A 25,359-nucleotide genomic window follows, 5' to 3' on the forward strand; every position below is an offset into this window, starting at 1 on the left:
AGAGAAGAAGCTTCATTCCCATCGATTTTGCCATTGTACCCCAAGGAATAGGGGGCTTGATGGGCATGGGGGCTAGGGGCTGGTGGCTTTTCATCTGACTTGGAGGTCTGACACCTATGTGTACTATCTCCTCCATTAGAACAGGAGCTCTTCTATAAGCTGAGATATTTGTAAACTCAATGCTTTGCACACAGAAAGGATTTAGTAAATGTAAATTCATTCTCACTTTTCTCTCCTGAAAAAGTATAAGAATTGCAAGTGGGGAAAATGGAAACAGTACCAGATTGGAAAGTAACAGACATAGGTTCACACACCATGACTCTAACACTGACCATGGAAAAGCACGTCCTCAAATTTTTCTGATCCTCTATTTGTTAATCTGGAAAAAGGGAATAATAATACTTTGCTGCTACCTACCTTGCAGGGCTGGTGTGAGGAAAGAGGTCCGTGAATTCATTTTGTTTATTATTAATCCTCCTGCATTCCCCATTCCCCACCCCACCCATCATTGTCTACACTGAACTTAGTTTAGGGAATCTGAGTTCACTTACCCATGTAGAAATACTCAGGGGTTTTACCCTCTGAAGATAAATCCTTTACTATGCCTCCAAACCGAAGCCACAGACCAAAAGCAATGACCGCAGATCCTGCCAACTGAAAGATAAGTGTGTTAATATCTGATCCAGCAGGTCTGTGAAGGCAGCCAAAGGTGCTGGTGGTGTAGTGAACATCCACGATGATGTTCATCCTTCATTACTGAGGAGGACCATATCATCAAACACATGCTAACATAACTTATACAGTTATGTTTACGATAGTGAGGGAAGTACTGGGCAAAGACACCTTTCTCACTTGCCTTTTCCAGAACCATTCCACCCCATGACCTAATTTGACAGGAAATAGGACTTCTGGTGATGGTCTGAAGGCTGTGAGAATCTCTTGGTCTTTAAATTGGTTTCTCATCTTCTCATAGAAGGGGAATGGGAAGGTCAAGAACATCATCACCGCCAAAATCAATAATAATAGCCAACATTCACCATAGGGCTTTAATGTTTACAAAGCACTTTCTATACATTATCTTATTTGATATTCCCAACAATCTTGGGAGGTGGGCGTTATTTTATCCCCATTTTGCAGATGAGTAAACTGAGGCAAAGAGAAGTTAAGTGACTTACCCAGGTTCACACTGCTAGTAAGTGTCTGGGGCTGCATTTGAATTCTGGTTATATGATTATAACAGCTCACATTACTTGAGAAACCACTTTACAAAAGTTACTTTCTCTACAACAAGCAAGGTATTATTCTCATACCCATTTTATAAAGCTCACCAAACAACATGCTGAAGGCTCCATAGCCAGACTCAGCTCTCCTGAATCCAATTCGGTTGCTCCATTATAACATGTTGCACACAAAAAATGAAAACTATTTTTATTAGGGAAGTTTGGTGGTCTGGTGGATAAAGCACCTGACCTGGAGTCAGGAAGACTCATCTTTTTAAGTTCAAATCTAGCTTCACATACTCAGTAGCTGTGCAGCCCAGGTCAAGTTACCTAACCTTGTGTGCCTCAGTTTTCTTGTCTGTAAAAATGAGTTGGAGGAAGAAATGACAAAACTACTCCAATGTCTTTGCCAAGAAACCCCCAAATGAGGTCATGTAGAGTCAGACATGGCTCAACAATAATAACAGGATTTATCCCCCTCTCCTTTTTTCCAATCTGCATTGCTAGCTGGTTGGTTCTGGCTCTTGTCCTTTGTTATCCAAGAAGACCACAATGACGTCACTATGCTGGAGATGAGTTACCTGTGTCTGACTGTGGCTGATCTGACTGCTACAAGATCAGAACGGTCTACTACAGGTTGGGCACACATTCATTGTTGGCACTTAGGACCTGGCAGAAGGCTTCTCAAATAGGCATGAGCCGTTTGTCATGCGGGACCACAATCATCAACACCATGGATTAAGAAATGTCAACAGATAACATCACAGCGGGAGGGTCACAATGAAAGAAATAATCCCCCAACTCCTAGGGTGGGGGGAAGGGGAGTTCTGTGATCTTTGAGGATCTAAACTAGAAGAAAACAAAGTCACAAAATAGCCAGCCCACACCTGTGTCTGCAATCCCCAATTAGGAATTTTCCTCAGATGCAACCCATAACCCTTTTATCCCTCACACCCTCTCTTCCCATAACTATTGCCCACTACATTGACTAGTGATGATGTTGCAGGCAGGGAGACAGCCCAGGCATATTTTTTTTGGTTGCTATTTTGAGTTTCCATGGAAAGTGAGAAGGGAAAAAATAATTTTCTGCGAAAAAGAAAAAAGAAAAAAAAAAGGCAGGGTTTGTGAGCTGTGTGGCTTGAAGTAGAGTCTGAATTGCTGGCCCAAGCAAAACTTGGGCAGACTCTGCAGCTGGTAGAGTAATCACTTCGCTTCCTTTCTTTCACCAATTCTGAGGCCTATGTGAAGGTTAAGCTTGAGAAGGTAAAGGTCAAAGTTTTACTGACCCTGTAGACCTTGTCTCTCCAGGACTCCAGGATATAAAGACTGGCCAGTGATCTCAAGGATGCTAGAAGGCATTCCCTGTCCTCAAACAGTCTACTTGAATTTCAATGAATCCATAAATTAACAGAAATTTACTGGGTGTCTATTATGTGCAAGATACCTACTGTGTGCAAAAGTTTCCCAGATGAACAAAAGTCTGCCTCACCATTAGGTCAAAATTTAAACCTTTTAGTCATACCCACATAAGGTGCATTATTTTCAAAATTTTATTCTTTCAAACATGCATACATACTTTCTCCCCCTCTCAAACAATATGAACACATACATACATATGTTTTCTCTTCTCTCCTGTCTCCTCCCTCCCTTTTCTCTCCCCCTCTCCTTTCTCTTTCCCTCCTCTATCCTATCTCTTTTTATTGCCTTTCCTCCCTCCCTCCATCCTGTCTCTCCTCTATTTCTTCTTCTCCCTCCCTTTTCCTCTTTTTTCCTTCCTCCTTCCCTTCTTTCTTCTCCTCCTCTTTCTCCTCCTCCTCCTCCTCCCTCTTTGCTTCTTCTGCTCTCTCTTTGCTTCTTTTCCTGATCTCCCTCTCTGATATTTCAGAAATATAAGGTTATTTATATGAGATTCAGGAAGTGTCTGGCATACATTGAGTAGAAGTGGAGGTGAATGTGAGCTTAATGCAAGGAGGGAAAAAATTTCCTATGACTATAATAACTAGACTGGTCCCAAAATGAAATCAGCCTTCTCAGGAAGTATTGGGTTCCCTCTCACCAGGGGCCCTCAGGAAAAGTTTGGATGGATATCCTTTGTCAGGGAGGTTGCAAGGGACCTTCCTGCTTGGTTTGACTAGATTTTCTGAGACTTTTTTTTTCCCGATTCTGGAGCTCTGTGATTTTGGGGGATTTCTTCCAGGTTGGCCTCCTCCTCCTTTTTCTTTTTCCTTTTCCTCTTCTCCTCCTTCTCCTTCTCTCCTTTCTTCTTCTCCTTCCCTCCTCTCCCTGCCTCCCCCATCTTTCTGAAATATAAAGCTATTTATATGAGATTCAGGAAGTATCTGACCTACATTGAGTAGAGTAGAGATGAATTTTGGTCCAACACAAGGAGGGAAAAATCTTCCTATTTAATATATTTTTAATATAATAACTATATAATTTTTATATAATAACCAGAACTGTCTCAAAATGAAATCAGCCTTCTGAGGAAGTAATATGTTCCCTCTCACCAAAGGTTCTCAGGCAAATGCTGGATGAATATCCATTGTAAGGGATATTGTAGAGGGACCTCCCTGCCTGGTTTGACTAAATTTTCTGAAGTTTTTTCCAACTCTGGAGTTCTCTTCCAGGTTGGCCTCTTCCTCCTCCTCCTCGTTCCTTCAAGCTCAAAGCTAAGAAGGCAGCCTAAGAAGAGAAAAGTAATGTTGCTACTACAGGAGAAGAAAAGTGAGAATCATCAGATTAGGAGGAGAGCCCCAGGCACAGCCTAGCCACTAGACTCTAATATGAAGTAACTAAGATGCTTCAGCATTGAGGAAAAGGCTAATTGGATAATGAATATGATACACAGCTGTGGGAACAGGGGCTGCCTACTTTTTTTAACATGATTTTTTTGGGACTTGATAGCATTTGATTTTCAAGCATGGCATGGCATCTTAATTTTTCAGTTCATGAAAAGACAGGAAAGAACTGAGCCCAACAGAGTTTGGTTTGGAAAAAGGCAGTCATGGTATTGTGGGTTTCCCCCATGTAAACAGAGGGTTTGCACCCTCCCTGGCCAGGATAGGAGGCTACTTCTATGGACCCTATGAGGGGAAAAACCTCATGACCAAAACCAACATATTTTAGCCTGTGGAATTATTTAAGGGAATGACGAAGTTTCAAAAATACAATGCAGAATTGCTATTGATAGCGGATACATGTCCAAACCTGCAACCTCGGAGAATCCTGAAGAGGAGGAGGGGGCGGAGGAAGTGACGAGTTCAGGGAGATCCCACCGCAGGGCCACATTTTTGGAATCTCTGTACACAAATTCTAATTTATAGCCGTCTGGGATTATTCCACTCAGACGGAACACATTTGTCCACTCTGGCACCGATGTGTTTGATGCAGAATGGAAAATCAGAAGAGGGGTTGCAGTTTAAAACCACTAAGCCATGAAGGGAGCTCTGCTCTGCCTCACCCACCTCCAGAAACCACAAGGATATCCTCCAGGGTCAAGGGAATGGTGGCTGAAAAGAATTTCATCACTGGCTGACAGAAGAGAACTGCCCCCTTGGCGTGACTACTCACCAGAGTGCACATGGATACCTTGGGCTGTCCTGACCAGGCCCTTTAAAATTTGTGGTGAGGGACCCAGATGATGTTCCTTTGGCAAGTGCTGTCCTATATTCATGTAGTCAGGAAGACCTGGGTTCAAATTTGACACTTACCAGCTTAATGACCCTGGGTAAGTCACTTAACCCTGTTTGCTTCAGTTTCCTCATCTGGCAAATGAGCTGGAGAAGGAAATGGCAAACCACTCCAGTATCTCTACCAAAAAAACCCCAAATGGGGTCATAAAATATCAGACATGACTAAAATGACTGAACAATAACAGAGCATCATTTTGATAACTTAGCTTCTGAATATTTCTTATATATTCTAATAGAGACAGCAAGGTGGCACAGTGGACCTAAGTCAGGAAAATTTGAATTTAAATCCTGCCTCAGACATATATTAGTTCTTTGACTCTAAATAAGTCATTTAGCTTCCTCATCTGTAAAATGAGGACAGTAAGGGCTCCTACATACAGGGTTGTTGTGAGGATCAAATGAAATAATATTTGTAAAGCACTCTATAAATCTTAAAACACTACAAATATGTTAGCTATTATTATTATACTTTTAAATGAAAATAAATATTTTTTTAAACATGTGCTGAGCATCAACTGCACATGGTTGGACATTCTATAGAGAATAGTACCAGACATGGTTCTGGCTCATTTGACTTTAATAAATTCATAACCGCAATAGGGGAAGAGCCTGTGATTTCCTCTGTATGGAGAATTCCTTTTATGAGAGCTCCCTACATCAGTGCAGATCAAAAATCTGTCTTTGGTTCAGTAATAAGGCATCATTGTGAGGCCCCAGAGATAATGGTTGTAAAGAACTTTGCAAACCTTAAGGCATTATATCAATGCCAGTTGTTGTGATTGTTGCTGTTATTTCAGGTGCTGGGTCTCTAGCCTAGGAATGACTTCATTACTTCTACTAAACTGTCAAGTTCAAGCTATAAAGGGGCAGGTACATATTGAATAACCCAGCTGTTGGGGTTCGGAGGGAATATCTGTGCGCGCACACACTTTTAAGGTGTTAGTTTCTTCATTTTTGTGTCTTCTTTACCAAGTTATTGATTCTTTTTCCATGACATTTTTTCATTACTCTCATTTCTCTTCCTAATTTTTCCTCTACTTTGCTTACTTGATTTTCAAAATCCTTTTTTGAGTTCTTCCATGGTCTAAGACCAATTCATATTTTTTTTTTCTTGGAAGCTTTTGATGTAGCAGTTTTGACTTTGTTACCTTGTTCTGAGTCTCTGTTTTGATCTTCCTTGTTACAGTAACTATCTATGGTCAGAGGTCTTTTTTTTTTGTTTGCACATTTTTCTATTCTATGACTTGACTTTTAACTCTAATTAAAGTAGGGCTCTGCTTCCAGGGTGGAGGACACACCATTCCAAGCTTCAAGGGTTTTGTGCAGCTGTTTTCAGAGATACTTTTAGGGACCTATAAGTTTTCAGCTTTCCTAAGGTAGTATGATATAAAAAGAGGTGTTTACTCAGGTCTGTGAGTGACCCCAAGCACTTTTTACTGCCCTGGAATTGTGAGGAGGGTCCCCATTCATTTGGGGTCACAAGCTCTGGTGTCATAGTGCTCCTCTTCATCCAGGATGGGAACTGTTACCCAAAGGTATGACTTGGATGGAGGTATGAGCTAGGCAACAGAGTTCTGCCTCAGAACTAAGAGAGACCTCCTGTGATTCCCTTCTGACCAGTTGTTGAACACCCTTAACCATCTGTGGTCTGAGAGCTCTGAAAACAGTTGCTGATGATTCTTTGACTCCCAGTGGCTCTTGGTTTGCTGGGCCTGGTCTGTACTGGCAAAATCTGAACTGAACTGCCCTCCTCTCTCACCCTGGTGTGACAGACCTTTCCTGCCAACATTCTAAGTTGTCTTAGGCTAGAAAATTGTTTCACTCCATCTTTTTGTGGGTGCTGCTGCTCTAGAATTTATAGAGTCATTATTTAAAGGTATTTGGAGGGGTTTGAGAGAGAGCTCAGGTGAGTCCCTGCCTTTATTTTGGTTCCATCTTTACCTCTTTAAAATTTTATCTCATTAGTAATACTTTCTTAAAACTAGACTATCACTGAAATAGTAAATCAAGCCCTGACTTGTAGCAATGACAATTTCTGTGGTATAAATGCTCACACTGAAAATTCAACAAACAGTCTGGCTCCAATTCCCTAGTAATAATAATTCCTTGGAGAATTGGAAGTAAACTAGAGGAGACACATTTGGGGTCGTCCAGTTAGTGTCAGAGGTGAGATTTTCATGGAATAACAGATTTAGAGCAGGAAGGGACCCTGGGACCATTAAGCCCAAAACTCTTATTTTATAGCTGAGGGGAAACTGAGGCAGACAAAGGTTAAGTGACTTGTCCCAAGTCACACAGCTAGTCTTCCTGCCTCTAAGCCAAGCACTCTAATCACTATGGCACATGACTGCTCTAGATGTTCCTAATTTCAAGTCTTAGTGCTCTGTCCACTATGTCATGCTGCCTCTTATAATTGTGTTCATATAGTAGCTGAGTTTGTCTTAGCAAATGGAATCCCAAGTATTTTATACTGGGTGCAGTTATTTTAAACAAGATTTCTTTCTGGCTGTTCTTGCTGGACTTGGTAATACATAGAAATGTCAATGATTTATGTGGGTTTATTTTGTATACTGTAACTTTGCCAAAATTCATCATTTCAACTAGTTTTTAGTTAATTGTCTAAGGATACTATCATATCACCTGTAAAGAGTGATAATTTTCTTTCCTCATTGTCTATTCTAATTCCTTCAATTTCTTTTTCTTGTCTTACTGCTATAGTTAGCATTTCTAAAATGGTAATGATGGGCATGCTTGCTTCTTCCCTGATCTTATTGGGAAGACTTTTAGATTTTCCTTATTACAGATAAAGCTTCATGCTGCCACTTATGAGAAGAAAAATCTCAACAAAGTTAATTCTTAGAAAAGTTCATAAAGATTCCTATTATGTCAAGAACAGAGTGGTATCAATCAGCCCCTGCAATCTCCCAATAAAGGCAAGCTTAGTGGTATTACTTGAGATGAAAATATGGTATGGATGAAAGGACATTGAAACTGGAATCAAAAGACAGGAGTTTAAGTCCTAATTCTGCCTCTACTAGTTGCAGATAAATAATTTAACCTCTCTGTGTCTTAGTTTCATCTGTAAAATGGAGTGAATAATGATTGTACTACCTAGTACTTCAATAATAAATACATGTGGATTATTATTGTTAGGAAGAAGGCTGAAAGATAGACTTAATCATCCCATATCTTTCTGCAATCTAATTCTAATACCTCCCCTTTAACATTATTCTTTTCGGGGAGGGTTGTTATTTCCAGAAGGCCAATGAGAAAATGCACATGTTACCCAGGAAGAATGGAGGACTGGGGATGGGGGTTAGCCTGCTTCCATGAACACATTAATATAGTCAATATACTGGATCCACTAGCTATCACTTTGGAAAGTCGATAACAGGTACCTGAGGGAATGTAACATAGAAGAGAGAAGTTTTGTTGGGAAAGGTGAAGAGACTGAAGCAGTGAGCAGAAGAGGTAGGCTCAGGCGAGACATTCAAGTGATGTTCCCCTGGTGCAAATTTAGAGGCTCCAGATGATTACTTTAAGAAGAAAAACCTCACAGAATCAGAGCAAACATTTATTGTCCCTACTATGGGCCAGGTACTTTGGTAAGTTCTGAGGGTACAAAAGAAAGGCAAAATGTTCCTACTCTCAAGGAGCTCACAATAGAATGGGAGGAGATAGCATCTAAAAATTGTGCATAAACAAAATATGTTCAGGATAAATTGGAGATAATTCACAGAAGGAAGCCACTAGCATTATGGGAATTAGAAAATATCTGGTCTATAATGTTTGTCCTTCATTTTCGAAGAAGACCATGACATCAGGGAGGCGATGCCATGACAAGCATGTGAATTGGATTTGAGCAGGGGCTATGCTGAGTCACCAACCTCACTTTCTCCTCCAGAGCCATATCTGGCCAGATATGAATCAGATTGACTGGAGATGGCCCTGAATGGGAGGCAATCAGGCTTAAGTGACATGTCCAAGGTCACACAGCTAGTAACAGAGTCAAGTGGCTGAGGCCAAGTTTGAATTCCTGTCTTCCTGACTCCAAGGTCAGCGCTCTATCCACTGCACCACCTATATTTTACAGGTAGGATCACTAAGGTCCAGAAACCATGAGTGATTTGTTTAGCAAGAGTCCTTGCACCTAGTATAGAGAAATAGATATGAGGCAAATGATGAAATGATTTACCCAAAGTCACACAGTTTGTGTCAAGTGTCTGATGCTGCATTTGAACTCAGGTCTTCCTTTCTCCAGGGCTGGTGTTCTATTCACTGTACCACCTAGTTGCCCTGCCAGCTCTAGTCATTGTGATCCATATCTGGTCATTGAACCCAGATGACCCTGGAAGAAAAACTGAGGCTAGTGATTTTGCACAGCACCTCTATACTCAACTCCAATTTGTATGCATGTCATGGCATCACCTCTCTGATGTCATGGTCTTCTTCACAAATGAAGGGCAAGCATCATAGAGAAGTCCTAAGTGTGTGTTGAATTGAATGGACTTGCCATTCAACACTCCTTCCTGCTTCTTTGCCTGGAATGTTATTTCTCCTCTATGCATCTCCAGCTCCTTTTTGGACTATTGAACCTCTCACCTCCTGCACAATGTCTTTGCTGAGCCCTCCAATCTTTAGTGCTCCCTCTTACCCAAGAATTTCATATTTTTACATTAAGATTGTGAACTCCTTGAGGGCAGGGATTGTCTTTTGCCTCTTTTTGTATGCCCAGAGTTTATCATATCGCTTGGCCCAAGATAGCTGCTGAATAAACGTTTTTAAGTCAAATCTGACTCTTTGTGACTCTATTCGGGGTTTTCTTGGCAAAAACACTAGAGTGGTTTGCCACTTCCTTTTCCAGTAATTCCAGTTATTCATTGTATTTACTTCTCTGACACATGTTTCTTACCAGTAACTATGTGACCTCCTTAAGGTAAGGCACCATCTTTGTGCCTAGAGAGGTACCATGGTGGAATAGATGGAGAACGAACATTTTTAGGCTCTGTTGGAGAAGAGCTGGGTTCAGGTCATGCCTCTGACATATACTGGCTTTGTCACTAGGCCTCTTAGTTCTCAGGATAACTCTCTAAGACTGTGAATGACAGAGATGGTATGGACCTGCACTTATTTGGGAGTTCCCATCATAAGTCTAAGCCCTATCCCTATTCCCTAAGTTTAGAACAGTGTGTGGGACTTAATAAGTTAATTTGAATATTTTAGGAAAAATAACACAACATAGAAACCTTGCTAGTTTTGCAGGGACTTCTGTGATTTCAGCATGTCAAGAAGGTGGGCTATTGCCTACACAAGAACTTTGTTATCATTATTTGAACCCAAAAGATCCTTACTTTCAGCAACCAATGCCAACCCCCCCAAACAGAAAACAAAACAAAATAAAACACCAGTATTTGAAAAGGAAGCAACCGTAAGTGGTTGGGAAAATTATGCTCACCATTTATGCAAGGAAGAGAGGAAAGATGGAAAAAACTAATGGAAATATATCAGTGGAAGAACTTGCCAGTGCCCTCCAAACCAAGAGAGGATTGTATATTTTCATGTGTAATTTATAAGAAGCTGGATCTCAAAACTTTCAGTAGCTAACCATATTCCAGAGAATTTTCAGAATATGAAGTTACAAATTGCAAGCATATGTCTTTAGAACATGAGCTGCCTCTTCAAGAAGTTGATTTTTTTTTTAAAAAAAAATCAGAATAGAAAAATCCCAGAAGGGATTAGAAAGCATTTAGGCAAAGTGGATAAACAAAAATATTTCCTTTAGGTGTGGCCATCTGCCCAAACCATGTCAATTAGAATGAATAAGAATTCCTCAATGGATTTTGATTTTATTTTCTCCTTTCCTGAGGATTCTTGAAGAAATGACAATTTTTGAGTGTGTTTAATAATAACAATTGCCAATTAACCTCATCAGCATTTCTTGAATAAGCTCTCTTTTTTTCCTCCTCACATTGCAGCATCCTGGATCATGTCAGGCTCAATCTAGGACAGACTCACAACTTGTCTTGGTATCTCTTACACCTCTCTGCCCCTATTCCTCTTTCTTCTTTATCATCACAGATCCGAAAATATTGATCAAAAATCTTCAGAGGTTTCCCATGGCCTAGGAAATAGAATATACACTTCATGCTTAGCCCGGTCCTATAGACTCTCCCAAGCTGACCCAACTACCTTCCCTTTTATGTTTCTATTGACACTGGATTGTTTAATGTGCCACCTCCCTTCTCATTCTGCAATTTTCCATCTTCTTTCTTTATATCATCTCCTGTCATTAAATGATTCAGAATATAATTGGGAGGAGGGGAATAAGACATGTACACAATGAACTCCCCTTTATCATCTCTACCTTTTGAAATATTTTCCTTCTTAAAAAGGACTAATAGGGCAGATAGGTGGCATGGTGGATAAAGCACCGGCCCTGGAGTCAGGAGTCCCTGAGTTCAAATCCAACCTCAGACACTTAATAATTACCTAGCTGTGTGGCCTTGGGCAAGCCACTTAACCCCACTTGCCTTGCAAAAAAAAACCAAACAAAAAAACCTAAAAAAAAGGACAAACTCAGATGACACTTCTCTTGTCTTTTCTGATTTCCCTCATCTGAAAGTGATTTCATAGGTACCTTGCCTACATGATTATCATATTTTAATTTGTGCTACAGTTATTTGTGGGTATTATCTCCCATTTAGATGATAAGCTCTTTGGGAGAATAGACTTTTTTAAAAAAAATTCATCATTGTATCCCTATCCTTATTAAAATGGTTATCACAGAGAAGGTACTGGTGGGCATCATGGTAAGGATGAGCAGACTGCAACATAAAGTCAATGAGGAAGTCTCAAGAAGAATGAGAGTAAAAGAGAAATTTATAGTAGGAAGAGAAGATGGACTGGTCATGGGTCAAGAATGAGAACTGACAGGTGGCTGACCAGAATGTTCCATTGATGTCCCAATTATGTCAGGAGAAAATGAGGGCATCCTCGACATGTCAGGTTTACCCTCAAACTCAAACTTAAGGGAGAATGTGGACAAGAGTCACAAGATGGACAGGCACAAATGGACTGTGATTTACAACCCCGGGGAAAAACTCCAAGTAGATGAGATCACCAATCCATTTGAGTATACCTAAATCTATCCTAGCATGTTATGTCTTATTGGTGGATTAGGTCAAAGTGAAGGAAATCCAAGCATGCATTATGATTCACAAATGTGGTTGAGTTGTGGATTCTGACAACTAAGTGATAGGCTGGGTTGGGAGTCATGAAGATCTGAGTTCAAAAGCAACCTTAGATGCTTATCCTGGCAAGTTCTTCACCTGTCTGCCTCAGTTTCTCATATGTAAAATGAGATGTAGACTGGACCTACCTCCTAGGGTTTCTGTGAGAATATTCTTTGGGGTACTATATAAATGCCAGCGATTAATGTTATTATTATATTATCTTAAAAGGCAAGCAGACATGTATCCAGCTGGGCTATATTGGGGAAATCACTTATCCTTTGTGACGTTCAGTGATTTCTGTTGCAAAATGAGGGAGGTGGAGTAGATGATCTCTGTGAACTCTGCTAGCCCTAACATTCTGTGAACAATAACCAGTTCGGTCACTTGTACTTCAGGCTCTTTGAGGATAAAGAGTATGGCAAATGGATTTGTGGGAACAGAAACTCTGCCTTCTGGCTTAACACAGTCATTTATCCATGCTCTTCTAGAGTATTGCTCAATTTTAATCATAAGGCTTAATAGCTTCAATCGGACAGCCAGCAGGGCCTTGAAGACACCATTTACAGTACGAATACAGCCCCATCATTTCTCCAGAGTTTGTTTTCTCTGAACGATGCTTGTGGAAAGTTCTAAAGTAGAAGTTTTGAAATTTCCCGTGCCTACATTTGGTTAACTTATCTGTACATCTTTCTGAGAGGATGAAGGTAGGAACCTGAGTTTGAATTTTGATTCTGCTTCTTTCCAGGTATGATATCTTGGCTAAGAAATAGAGGGGATTCTTTCTTGGATATGGGTTGGACTAGATGGTCCCTGAAATCCTTTCCATCTCCAAGATTCTAAAACTGACTATTTCTGATCCTCAACTTCCTCATCTGTAAAAGAGGCACCTTGGATTAAATGATTTCTAGGGATCCTTCCAACTCCAAATTCTAGGATTCTTTGAACTTTCAGGTCAGCAGTAGTATCAGAGAACAATCATGTGCCCTGGAAACAAGAAGATCTTGATAGGAAATACTGGGTTTGAGGATTCAAGATCTCCTAGAAAACATTAGCTCTGGGAGCACCTTTAGAAACCCCCAGTCAAATATAATCAATCAACTTCTCCCCAATTAAAAAAAATATGGTAACATGGGTCTCTTAAAATCTCAATCTGAAATCCTATTATCCTATAAAGTAGGACTTTTTAAAATTTAAATTCTTCACCAATATTTTCATGTAGGTAGAGGTGGAAACGTCTCCTAGGCTAACAAATCCTAGTCACAGAGAATTACCTTGGAGCCCTGAGATACTAAGTGATATATACAGAATCACTTAACCAATATGTGCTGGGGAAGGATTTGAATCCAGGTCTCTGGCTTTTTCTCTACAGCTCAAGTGGCAGCTTATCACAGCTATTATTATTGCTCTGTTACAGGTGAGGAAACTGAGTTGAGAGTTTAAGTGATTTTGGCCATGGTCACAGAGCTCGTAGACATCAAGAGATCGTCCGAGTCCAATGTTGCCTCCAAAACACTCCATGACTTAACAAACAGCTTAGTCCAACCTATAGCCTTGGTCTCTACTATGGATTAAAACTAAAATGAAAACGTCATTTCAGGCCTAGAGCTATCATCATTTTTTAAGCTGATAATTGTTCTTGTTGGGAAACCATATCACAAAAGGGAATTGCATCACAGAACATTCTTCCCAATTCTGCTCACTAAAAGGAGCTACCATTAGGAGCTACCAACCAGAAGCACATTTGCTCTAGCACCTGAAGGGGCATTTTTTCAGGAAAGAAGAAAAATAGGTTTTTCATCTTATTATTATGCAGTATCAAAATTGGGGAGAGTGCAGGAGAGGGGTATAGATGTGGGGGGATTTGGGAGAAGTAAAGTAATTAAAAAAACTAACCTGGAAAAAGATATTATTTTGCTCTCACTTGGAAAAGAATTCAAGGGACCACTACTCAGCTCACTTTTTCCCAGCAAGTCTAGGGGAAGCAGAATCAGGAAAGATAGTTCTGATTGAATGGTTTGGAAATACCAAAAGCTGACTTTACCCTGAGTTGCTAATTTATCCTCTTTCTCAAGATCTGCATCGGGCTTTCTGGGAAGTTCCTGGAAGACCGCCTTCAGGTAAGGTGATGTTTATAAATAATCAATACTTGATTTTTTGTAGTAGGAAGGCAGGAAGAGAACGGACATAAAGTCTCAACCATTGCTACATAGCCTTGGGGTACAGGATATGACTTCTTTTTGCCCTAGTGACAAATCTGTTTGATATCAACCAGGGATTCTGTCCTTTTGGAAAGTTGTGGACCCCTTTTGGCAATCTGGTGAATTCTACAGACCCCTTCTCAGAAAAATGTTTTTTAAATGAAGAAAACGAACACATGATTACAAAGGAAACTAAATATATTAAAATACAGTTATAAATATATAGGTATACATAACCAAATTCAGAGACCTCAGGTTAATGAGCAAGACCATTAAAATTATTTTAAATATTTTCTAATCAAATTAATTTGCAACCTTGAATACGTATCATTTGACAATAGGGCAGAAGTGACAGGAGTATGTCTAATGGTGGGAGAAGAAGGAAACAAGAAACTGAAAAGTTAGCGTTAACCAATTCACAAATTGGATAATTCACACAAGAATAACTGTGAATTGGTTGTATTTATTTATGAGACTGATACACCATCTGCCATGAAGAAAACAGAGGAATAGAAAAAAGAACTTGCAAGAATCTGGGGGGAAAGGGATTCTGGTTGTAAGAGGCTTTTTAACCAGCAAAATCGAAACATTCTAAATTCCCAGAGAAAAATATCAGTCACTAGGCTAAGCCTAGAATCACTGTGATATTGGAAAAAGAAGCCAACTTAAAAAAAACCCCAACAAAAACCTGCCCAAGTCAGAAGGGAATCCAGTTTTTTTCTCTACACTATGAAGGGAGGAGAGCACAGCTTTTTTTCATTCTATAATACTCCAATCCCTGTAATACAGGTAGACACAGGAACATGCATGCTGTGGGTTGTGGATAAATGTGCGCCATCAAGGTGGATGATGAGGACCTATTCACTCTGTAATTGAAGGCCTCCTCATCGGCATTTTTTCACATTTTTCACACTAGCATGAAATGGTATATATGCTGGTGTATGTATGTATATATGTACAAATATACATACATATACATGCATACATAACACACTCATAGGCAGTTAAATGGCACAGTGGCTAGAATGCTGGTTCTGGAATCAGGAAGACCTGAATTCAAATCTGACTTCAGACACTCCCTAGCTGTGTGACTCTAAGCAAGTCACTTAACCTTGTTTGCCTTGGTTTCCTCATCTGTGAAATGAGCTGGAGAAGGAAATGGCAAACCACTCCAGTGTCTCTGCCAAAATAAAAAACCCTAAATTGGATCATACAGAGTTGGACACTATTGAAAACAACTGAACAATAACAAATATAGGTAGACAGAATTTCTTGTTATCCAGAATGCCTACATTTTTCTTATTCATGATTGTTTTCACCATTTTCAGCCATGTCAGGCATGAATGCAAAGTAAAGAAAAAAAATGTTTTCAGGAAAGTATTGGTTTAGACATGAGCAGGATTGTTGATGGCAACAGACTTCTGTGGTCAGCCCAGTTAGCATTATCTAGGCAAAATATATGCTGTGAAAAAGCTAGCTTGGACAGTGTTCGTTAGGAAACATTGGCTTATAGCTTGGGTTTTCATAGTGCTTTTCCTCTATAGCGTTTTCACAGTGACTCATTCTGCCTCACCACATCCTTATGAGTTCAGTTAAGACAAGCAAGGTATCAACTCCTTTGCAGAAAGGGAGACATTGAGTTTAAATGGCAAGCCTAAACATAGGCAGGTCAATGGCCAAGTTTATTTAACACCCAGTCCTTCTGCCTCCCCTTCTGGAGCTCCTGCCACTGGAGAAGGGGTCAGAACCCCAGGGCACAACTGCCCCCGAGAATTCTCTTGGCTTGGGGTGGTGGTGTGCTTGGTGTCCCTGACTGCTGCCAATTGGCTCCTCCGGGCAGGATGCCCATGTGAGTTGATGAAGTTGCCAAGGCTCCCCTGCTTCCCGCACAGGAGAATTCCTGCTGCCTCAACCTGTCCCCTGATCTGGAGTTTGTGAGTCACCATTGCCAGCCATCCTCTCTGCCAATCTATTTCTCCCCACTACCATGAAGTCAGGGAACAACAGGGAGAAAGAAGCACACCCTCCTGAAAGGTTGACAACTCTTATATAGGAACATATTGTCTCTTTGGGAATCTTGGACTAAATGAGTCTATTCAATTTTCTCTATTCTAGTCCATCTGCTACTTAGCTGTCAAATTGATCCTCTTAAACTACAAATCTGACCAAATCACCTGCCTCTCTCCTCCATTCAATAAGCTTCAATGGCTCCCTATCACCTCCAGGATAAAATATATTATTTATTTATATTTATAAAATTATAAAATATTTTAAAATTGGAATTTAAAGGTCTTCATAACCTGGTGCATTCTGTATCTTTCCAGGCTGCTTACACCATTCTTACTCCTCTCTCTTGGGCAATCCCAGGATGTTGACCTCCTTGCTATTCCTTGAATAAGACATTATCTGCAGACTCAAGGCATTTCCCTTTACAATTTCCCATGCCTAGAATGCTCTCCCTCCTCATTTTTTGCTACATGACTCCTCTGGTTTCTTTCTAGTCTCAGCAAAAATTCCACCTCCCACACATGATCTTCCTTCATACTAATACCTTCTCCTCTACAAATTTTCTCCAGTTTATCCCATACAGAGTCAATTTCTACACAGTGCCTTTCTTTGTATCCTCAGTGTTCAGCACAGAGAAGATACTAAATTAAGCAATCCCTGGCCCAGACTTATGAATTCATGTGAAGGGAACTCCATGCATGGAGACTCACTCCACTGGTGCAGATTTGGACCTGCTCTGTAACTTGTACTCACTGGGTGTGGATCAGAGATAGGACTTAACCAAGTCTTCCTGATTCCAAAGTGAGCCACCTTTCAGGTACTGAGGATACAAAAATAAAAAGGAAAAATAATCCCTGCTTTTATGATTGTGAAAAAAGAAATATTGGGATGGAAGCCAAGAGGCCAGGGATCAAGATCTATTTTGAGCATTACTTGTGAAACTTTAGGCCAGTCTCTTTATCCTCTTAGGGAAGTTAGGTGACTCAATAGATAGAATACTAAGGAGGATCTGAGTTCAAATGTGATCTCAGACATTTGCCAACTGTGATCTTGGGCATGTCACTTAACTCTGTTTGCTTCAGCTTTTCATCTTTAAATGAGCTGGAGAAGGAAATGGCAAACACTCCAGTGTCTTTGACAAGAAGGGTCATAGAAAGTTGGAATGACTGAAACAACTCAACAACTCACTGCCTCTGATCTCCCCCCCCACCCCCAGGCATGATAGAGCTGGACCAGATTTCTTCCAGCCTTACAATTTTGAGATTATCTTCTCATCTCTAAGATATCAATAATTGTAATACTAATGCTAATGCTATAATACTAAGGTTAAAAATTTAATGTTACATAAGACAGGAAGAATATTATTTCCTGGGTATCAATATCTTGACTTATCATTATTTGGTTGGAGTATTTTTGGTTTGTTTTTTGTTTTTATAAACTCTATGCTGCTGGTTTGAAGAACAGGCATCTCTTGAAGGTTTCCAAGATTTCTGTACTTGAAATGTCAGGCCACAGTTACAGCCACAAAATTTTAGGCCTTTAAACAACTTCTCTTTAGTTTTTCAAGAATAAGGGAAAAGATGGAAAATGGTGTCTTTATGAGAAAGAGTCCAGAATTCAAACACTAGTATTTTTGCTTTTCCCTTTAGAACATTCAAAACACACTGTTGTTAAAATGAATTTCCTATAATTTTTAGTCCAGTAGAATACAAGTTCCTTGAGGGTAGGCATCATTTTCTTATTAATCTTTGTCTCCCTATTGCCTAGTTTAATGCAATCTGGTCGAACTGTCAAATAAAGGAAGGGGAGTAATGAATAACAAGACTGGAAAGGTAAATTGGGGTCAGGTTGTGAAGGTCCTTAACAGTCAAACAGAGAATTTTCTATTTAATAATAAAGGCAAAAGGGAGAAATTGGAATTTATCAAGTAGAAGAGAGATGTGGCCAAATCTTTGCTTTGGGATTTATAAAGAATAGGATGGAATGTTCTGAGATTTGATACAGGGAGATCAGTTAGGAGCGTATGGTCACAGTCTAGGTGGAAAGTATTGGAGACCTGAGCAAAGGAGGACTGTACTGGAGGATGGAAACAAGAGACATAAAAACTGGAAAGATCTGACAATTGATTGGATATGGGAGATGAGTGAGAAGGTAAGAATATCATTCAGGTTGTGAACTTGGATGGTGATACTCTGAACAGAGATATGGACATCTGAAAGGGTATGAGTTCTAGGGAAAAGATAATTCTTTTTTGAACCTGGTTTTGTTTGAGTTTCCTATGGCATACTCAAATTGAAATGTCCAATTAATGATAGAACTTGGAAGCCCAGGAGAGAGACTAGGGCTGGATCTCTTCTAGAAAAGGATCTTGGATTCTCTTCAGAATCTTCCTCCTTCATGGATGCTTCTGCCTTCCTATATCAGGTGATGATGCAGGACCTAGATATTCTCAATCCTTCTAATTTAGCCAAATCTGTCCTCTGCAGGACTGTCTTCTCCTATATTGCCCATACCTTAAGTTTGAGAAACTTCAGTTGATGTCAGGTCATCGAACAATAAGGTATCCAGGGAAATTCGACTTCCTTGCCAGGCCACGGAACAATACTTCTAAGATATCTAGGATAATTTGACTTCCTTGCCAGGCCATGGAACAATACTTCTAAGGCATCTAGGATTATTCTACTTCCTTCCATCCTGAAAGATTGCAAAAGTGAAGATGAGCCGATGGACAATCAAGCAAAATGCCTTGAAACTTTTGGAAGAAGTGGTTCATTACTTAGTTGGGGGGTAGTCTCAATCCTATACTAAGCAAGGTCTTCTTAATATATCTCCCACTCCTCAAATTCCTCCATGCTAATACCTTCTCCTATATTGTTTCTCTCCAATTTATCCCATATGGAAATCATCCCTCATACCAATGCTAGAAAGATCTTCCTTATGTATGAATCATGTCACTCCTCCACCCAATACCTTCAATGACTCCCTATTACCTCCCAGGTGAAATTCAATTTCTTTCTTTCTTTTTTCTTTTTCTTTTTTTTTTTTTTGCTTAGTACTCAAGGTCCTTCCCAATCTGGCATTTCCCAGACTTCCTACCTTTATCCCATATTACTTCTCTTCACATATTATTTTGTGTTCCTGTCAAACTAGACACATACTAGACTTTCCTGTTTTGGTGTCTTTGCTCTGGGATTTTGAAATTCCAAGTCTGGGGCACCTTTTCCTCACCTTGTACTCTTCACTGTCTAGCTCTTACTCTTCCTATAATGACCAATTCAAATGCTACTTCTCTTTTTTAGTTCCTCTCAGTTAGTCGTGACTCTCCCCATATTTACATAATACACTTACTTTGCAACTTTCTAGTATAAATATCTAATATCATGATTTTTTTTGTATTGAAGCTATCTGCTTTAATATCTTATTCCCCAATTAGGATATAATCACTTTGAAAAGAGGAACTGTGGTCTATCTACACTTTGATATTCCCCTCCAGCCCCCACTGAGTCCTGAGTACAGGGTTCTGTATAACACAGATACTTAATAATAAATGTTTGCTATATTGTATTACATGTATTTTTTACTCCCAGATCTCTCAGAAAGAAATTTATAAGGCTAGTAATAGTCTCCTGACACATTGTAGATGGATTAAGAGAGAGAGATAGAGTAGGATATGAGATGAAATTATTAAGTATAAAAAGCCCTCTATTCCTAATCCAATGACATCAGTGACTCCAATGTGAAATAAATAAATAAAAATCAGAACTTGCTTTAGAACTGGAAAGAGTGTGGGTTTGGGAGGTAGGGGATCCTTGGATTTGAATCTCAATTTTGAGATTAGCTGTGTGACCCTGGGCAATTTTTTTTAACCTTTCTGAGACTCAGTTTCCTTAAGTGTAAAATGAGGATAATATCTGCAGTACCTACCTCTCTCACAAGGTTGTGGTGAAATCCTAAGGAGTGATGCTGTGTAACACTTAATGTGCCACATAAATATGTGTGTTGTTGTCGTTGCAGTCATCATTTTCTCTTCTCCACCTCAATGAGGTTGATAACTGCATACTCTCTATCTCCACTGCCCCACTAGCAGGGGTCAAAACCAAAGTGGAACGGCTCTGTTTGCCATATATGGCATCTCCCTTTCATCATCTGAGGAGCTCTGTTTCCTGTTGGGTCAGTATAGCCCTAAGAGCCCCAAGTACACACAGCACAATGTGAGGAAAACGCTGAGATCACAACAATATACCAAGGAATAAACAGCTCCTAGGTTTGTCTTTAAATCACCGTAAGTGGACAGGGTGGGTGGTGGCGTGTTATTCATATTGCTATGCAACAGGGGAAAAAAAATAAAGGTGATTTCACCAACGGCCCCAGGAATACTTTGTTCTATCAGATTGTGGTGGCTGAATTTAGACATGCTGGAGGGAGGGCTTTCATGTCAGACATAGCCACAGTATCAGAAAGTAATTCCAGGCCGGTGATTGCTGGTTGTTGGTTTTTTCCCCTCTTGAAATTCCACAGTGAATATATTTGGAGCCGCTCAGGGAAGGGAGTATGCTGTTGGAGTGGATTTGATAGAGTAGAATGTTTATAAAGCCAGAATCAGAACCTTGAGAAACTCAAACCAAACTGTCAGCAGGATACAAAATGATTTATCAAGTTGGGGATTAAAAACTACACCTTACAGAGGCTCAGACCCAGCTATGCCACTGGAGTATGGGGAGACGCTAAAAGAGGAAATGCTACCCTGGAGAATCTGGAGAGCCTGTGTCTCAAGAGTGTTCAGGGGTCCCTGAGTATATATGTCATTAAAAGATATTTAAGGACAACCACTCTCTCAGTTTTCAGGAAACTAGACCTTTGTCCCTTTTTTTTTTAACACACTCTCTATACTCCAACCTATTTTTCAGGAAATAGGCACTAGATAGACTAGGTCAGGATTTTTCTAGATTTTGATCTCTGTGCAAAGTGGAGGCAATTATTTAAGTAATTCGTCCCAGTAAAAGTGCTTTGCCAAATCATCTCTTGTCTTTAGCAGAATGTGTTATATTACTGAGTTGAGCTGAGCTGGGCTGGTTGGTGGGGAACAGGGGCCTTGCTCTCTCTTCTAGGAGCAACCTATGTAACAAATTTTAACAAAACCATCTAATAAATACTCGCTAAATTGAATATATGAAAATTAAAAATGAACCGAGACAAAAAATAAGAATATAAAGACAGTTAGTAAGATAGAGGATGAAAGACAAAGAAAGTAGTGAATGAATTGCAATCTGCACTTTTGGAGAGTTTCCACATTGAGATCACAGAGCCATTAAAATACTGTTGAGCAAGGCAGACCAAATACAGGCTTACTGGCTAAGGGGCAGAGTATAGATTTTTCCCAAGATACACCTAATCCAAGTCATTAACCAGCCTTCCTGTTAAAAGGCATACTATATTTATTCTCCTTTTTGTGGTTTTACACATCAAGTTCTCTCCTTCCTCCCCCCCCACCTGGCAGTGTCCTTTACTGACTTTTATACAATTCTAGCTTATCCTTCAAAGGGTCAGGCATAGGGATGAAGGGCTTCTGGACTTGGAGTCAGGAAGACCTGAGTTCAGATCCAGACTCAGACACTTTCTAGTTGTATTGTGTCCCTGGGTGAGCCACTTAAACTCTGATTACCTCAGTTTCCTCATTTGTAAAATGGGAATTAATAAAAGCACTGACCTCCCCAGGGTTATTCTGAGGATAAAATATTTGTAAAGCATTTTGTGAGCTTTAAAATGTTACATAAATGTTATTATTATTATTTTCTTATTATTAATATTAATTCTTCCATAAAACCTTATCTGACTACTTAGAAAGCACACTGAAAGGGAAGTCAGGAAGCCTCACCCACTAACTGTTCTGATTTTTGACAAGTCACTTCTTTCCCCTTCTGAAATTTATTCATATCAAATTAGGAGGTTGGCCTAGATTCAACAATTCAACAAACATTTATCAAACCCATGCTATACAGAAGTTAGTATGGCACAATGGACTTTCTACCATGGATTTGTGACACTGGCCTCCTCTGTGTGCCATTAACAAGATAGTATCTCTTGGCTTTTTCACTAGCTGTCCCCTATTTCTAGAATGTTCTCCCTTCTCATTGCCACCTACCGACTTCCTTTATGTCTCAACTAAAATCCAATTGTCTTCAGAAAGCCTTTCTCAAACCCTCTTAATTCTAGTGCCTACCCTCTGATAATTACTTCCTCCTTATCTTGTATGGGTAGCTAGGTGGGGCACTGGATTTGGAATCAGGAAGGCTAATGGTCTTGAGTTCAAATTCAGCCTCAGATACTTATAAGCTGTGTGACCCTGGGCAAGTCACTAAACCGTTCACCTCAGTTCCTCATCTATAAAATGAGCTGGAGAAGGAAATGACAAACCATTCCAAGTATCTCTGCCAAGAAAATTCCAAAATTTCATCATATAGAGCTCTTCTGTAAACATTTGCTTTTGGCCTCCCCCATTAGATTGTGAACTCCTTGAGGGCAGGGGTTGTCTTTTGTCCCCAGACCACTTTTAGATAATATATTCCAACAGTGCAAGACCTCTTCTTGTCTAATACTTAACAGGCCAATCGGGACCGCATAATTTTCTATTCATTAATAAACAGTGTAGGGGTTGCTAGGTAGCACAGTGGATAAAGCACCAGCCCTGGAGGCAGGAGTACCTGGGTTCAAATCCGGTCTCAGACACTTAATAATTACCTAGCTGTGTGGCCTTGGGCAAGCCACTTAACCCCATTTGCCTTGCAAAAAACCCCTAAAAAAATAAATAAAAAAATAAACAGTGTAATATAACTAATTTCATTGTTTTTGTCACATAATTTTTTAAACAAAAGAAAATCCTTGAAGGTGAGATTTGTGTTTTATTCTTCTCTTATACACTTTTGAGGTGTTCTGGTGGGGTGACTATAGGACAGGCCTGGAAGTCTTAGGTTCAAGTTGGGCCTCAAATGCATAAACTGTGACAGTGGCCAAATTATTTAACTTGTTAGGGCTCCTAGATAACTCTCTTAAAGAGAAGTTGCCCAGCTTTACTTCAAATCAGAGCATAAATGTTCTCTACAGTGATTGAATTATAGGTCAGGACCAAAAAACCAAACTTCCCTGATAGATAGAAGACCAATTCTGGTCATTTAATTAGGACTCTGTCAATATAAATTAATAAATCTTTTTGCAGCAGATTTACCTTCCTAATTATACTCTTTTCAGGCAGATTTTAAAATTAATTTGTCTCCATGAGGAGGAGAAAGATGGTTCAGAAAAGATGGCAATTGGAATTATAAATATGTAGCAGACAATCCAGGTGGATCATTTGCATCTGGATAATTAACACTTGATAACACATTTCCCAAGAAAATTTTAAAAATCTGCAATTTTTGTGTCCTGATAAGCATTTATTCCTAAGATAAACTCAGTGAAAAGACCTCAGCTGGCAGAAATCATGTGTTTGACATTTGAGATCTGAGCCTGGTTTTAATGCTTCTCTTCTAATATCATTGTGGCTGGAGACTCCTGCTAAGGGCAGTCTAAAACAAGGGAGAATGTGGTCTTCTGGGAATTGCTCAGCTTTTGTAGATGAAAGTGGAGACTGCCCCACTCCCAGAGGCCCATGTATTCATTAGTCACAATTGGGAGTAGAAGGTTTCTAAAACAAAGCAGCTACCCCAGACCAGAAAGAATCCTTTCCCTCTATCCTTTCCTCGAAGACCGCCAAGTTTCAAGTGGCTCAGGTCACTACTGCCCCATTTCTATCTCAGAAGAATAATTTAAAATGATCAAGTCCTTAAGTGTTTACACGACACTTTCTTCCCAACCATCTTGTTAGGTTGGTCCTATAATTATTGTTATCTCCGTTTTTATTTATGAAGAAACTGAGGCTTGAAAAGTGGCCATGCCACACAGCCAGAAGTATCAGAACCAGAATCCAAACGTGGATCTCCCACCTCTGGACCCATAGTTTTGTTGTTGCTGTTGCCTTCCTTTATCACTCCTGTCTCTCAGAAACGAAACACAATACAACAAAGTGCAGCCCCTATCTTAGCCCACCTTTCGGAGCAGTCCCCCATCCAATGAGGTAACCCCAAAAAGAGTTGCTAAGAGATAGAAAGAACACATTTAGACCCTCTAGTGATTCTTCCAAGATACAGAAGTGGGATTGGGTGACGGGAGCTCTAGGAAGGGTCTGGTCTTAGGCATTCCTGCAAGAATTTGAAAGAGGAAGGCGCCGTGATCTTTTCTGCCAGAGACCCAGTGCCACCCCTGTGAAGGGGGAACCATATTTGGTTCCCGCTCCTCCTATTGTCCATACATTCAGCTCCTGAGTTGAGTTGGATGAGATCATCCCTGAGAGTCCAAAGGAGCTGGGGCCAGTGGAGGGTTTTGAGAGACCTGGCCGGCTGCTAACTTGTACAGACCTCGGGTCCCCAGCCGGTCTGGACTTCCACCTCCGGACCTGGGGCTACGGTGAATCAGTCTCCCAGACCTGCATCCCTCCGACCCCCCAAAACAAACCAAGACATTTCATCCCAAATTTGGCTGTTTCCTATTTCTCTCAGTGGGGGGTGGGGGTGGGATTCGGTGCCAGGAAAGAAGAAACTGACGGCCAAGCAGGTCAGCGGGTGGGAGGGGAGGCGGGGCTGGTTAGGGCGGGGAACCCCCGCCAGGTGAGGAGCAGGTGGTGCCCCACCAGGGGAGCCCGGAGGACGGGGGGGGGGGGGCGTTCAGAAGGAGGAAGCCTCAGTTTCCGAGGACTGCTCCCGAGTCCTCTCCCTCCATGGGCCCTTTGCGCCTCTCCATCCATCCCTGACCCTCCGGTCCCCCCCTCCTTCTCTTTGTGTGCCTGCCTGCTTCATTTCCCCGTTAGCTTCGCGCGCGCACCCCTACACACACCACACACACACACACACACACACACACGCATGCAGCCAGGCGCACATACATGCACACACCCCTTCTTCTTCCCCCTCCTCCTCCT

The 25,359-nt window shown here is 40.5% G+C and overlaps 1 protein-coding gene across 2 annotated transcripts in view; it reads right to left on the reverse strand.

Annotated features, from left to right (window-relative positions):
- TSPAN2 (tetraspanin 2) overlaps window positions 1–25,359 on the reverse strand; it is a 64,006-nt gene that overhangs the window by 38,406 nt on the left and 241 nt on the right. Inside the window, exon 2 of one of the 2 annotated variants that reach the window (XM_074188509.1) lies at window positions 552–654. In XM_074188509.1, the coding sequence (XP_074044610.1) occupies window positions 552–654 (103 nt within the window). Of the gene's footprint in view, window positions 1–551; window positions 25,014–25,359 lie in introns of those variants that run through there. The other variant, XM_074188508.1, reaches the window with a different exon arrangement.

The sequence above is a fragment of the Macrotis lagotis genome, chromosome 5 (assembly GCF_037893015.1).
Source record: "Macrotis lagotis isolate mMagLag1 chromosome 5, bilby.v1.9.chrom.fasta, whole genome shotgun sequence".
Classification (NCBI taxonomy): Eukaryota; Metazoa; Chordata; class Mammalia; order Peramelemorphia; family Peramelidae; genus Macrotis; species Macrotis lagotis.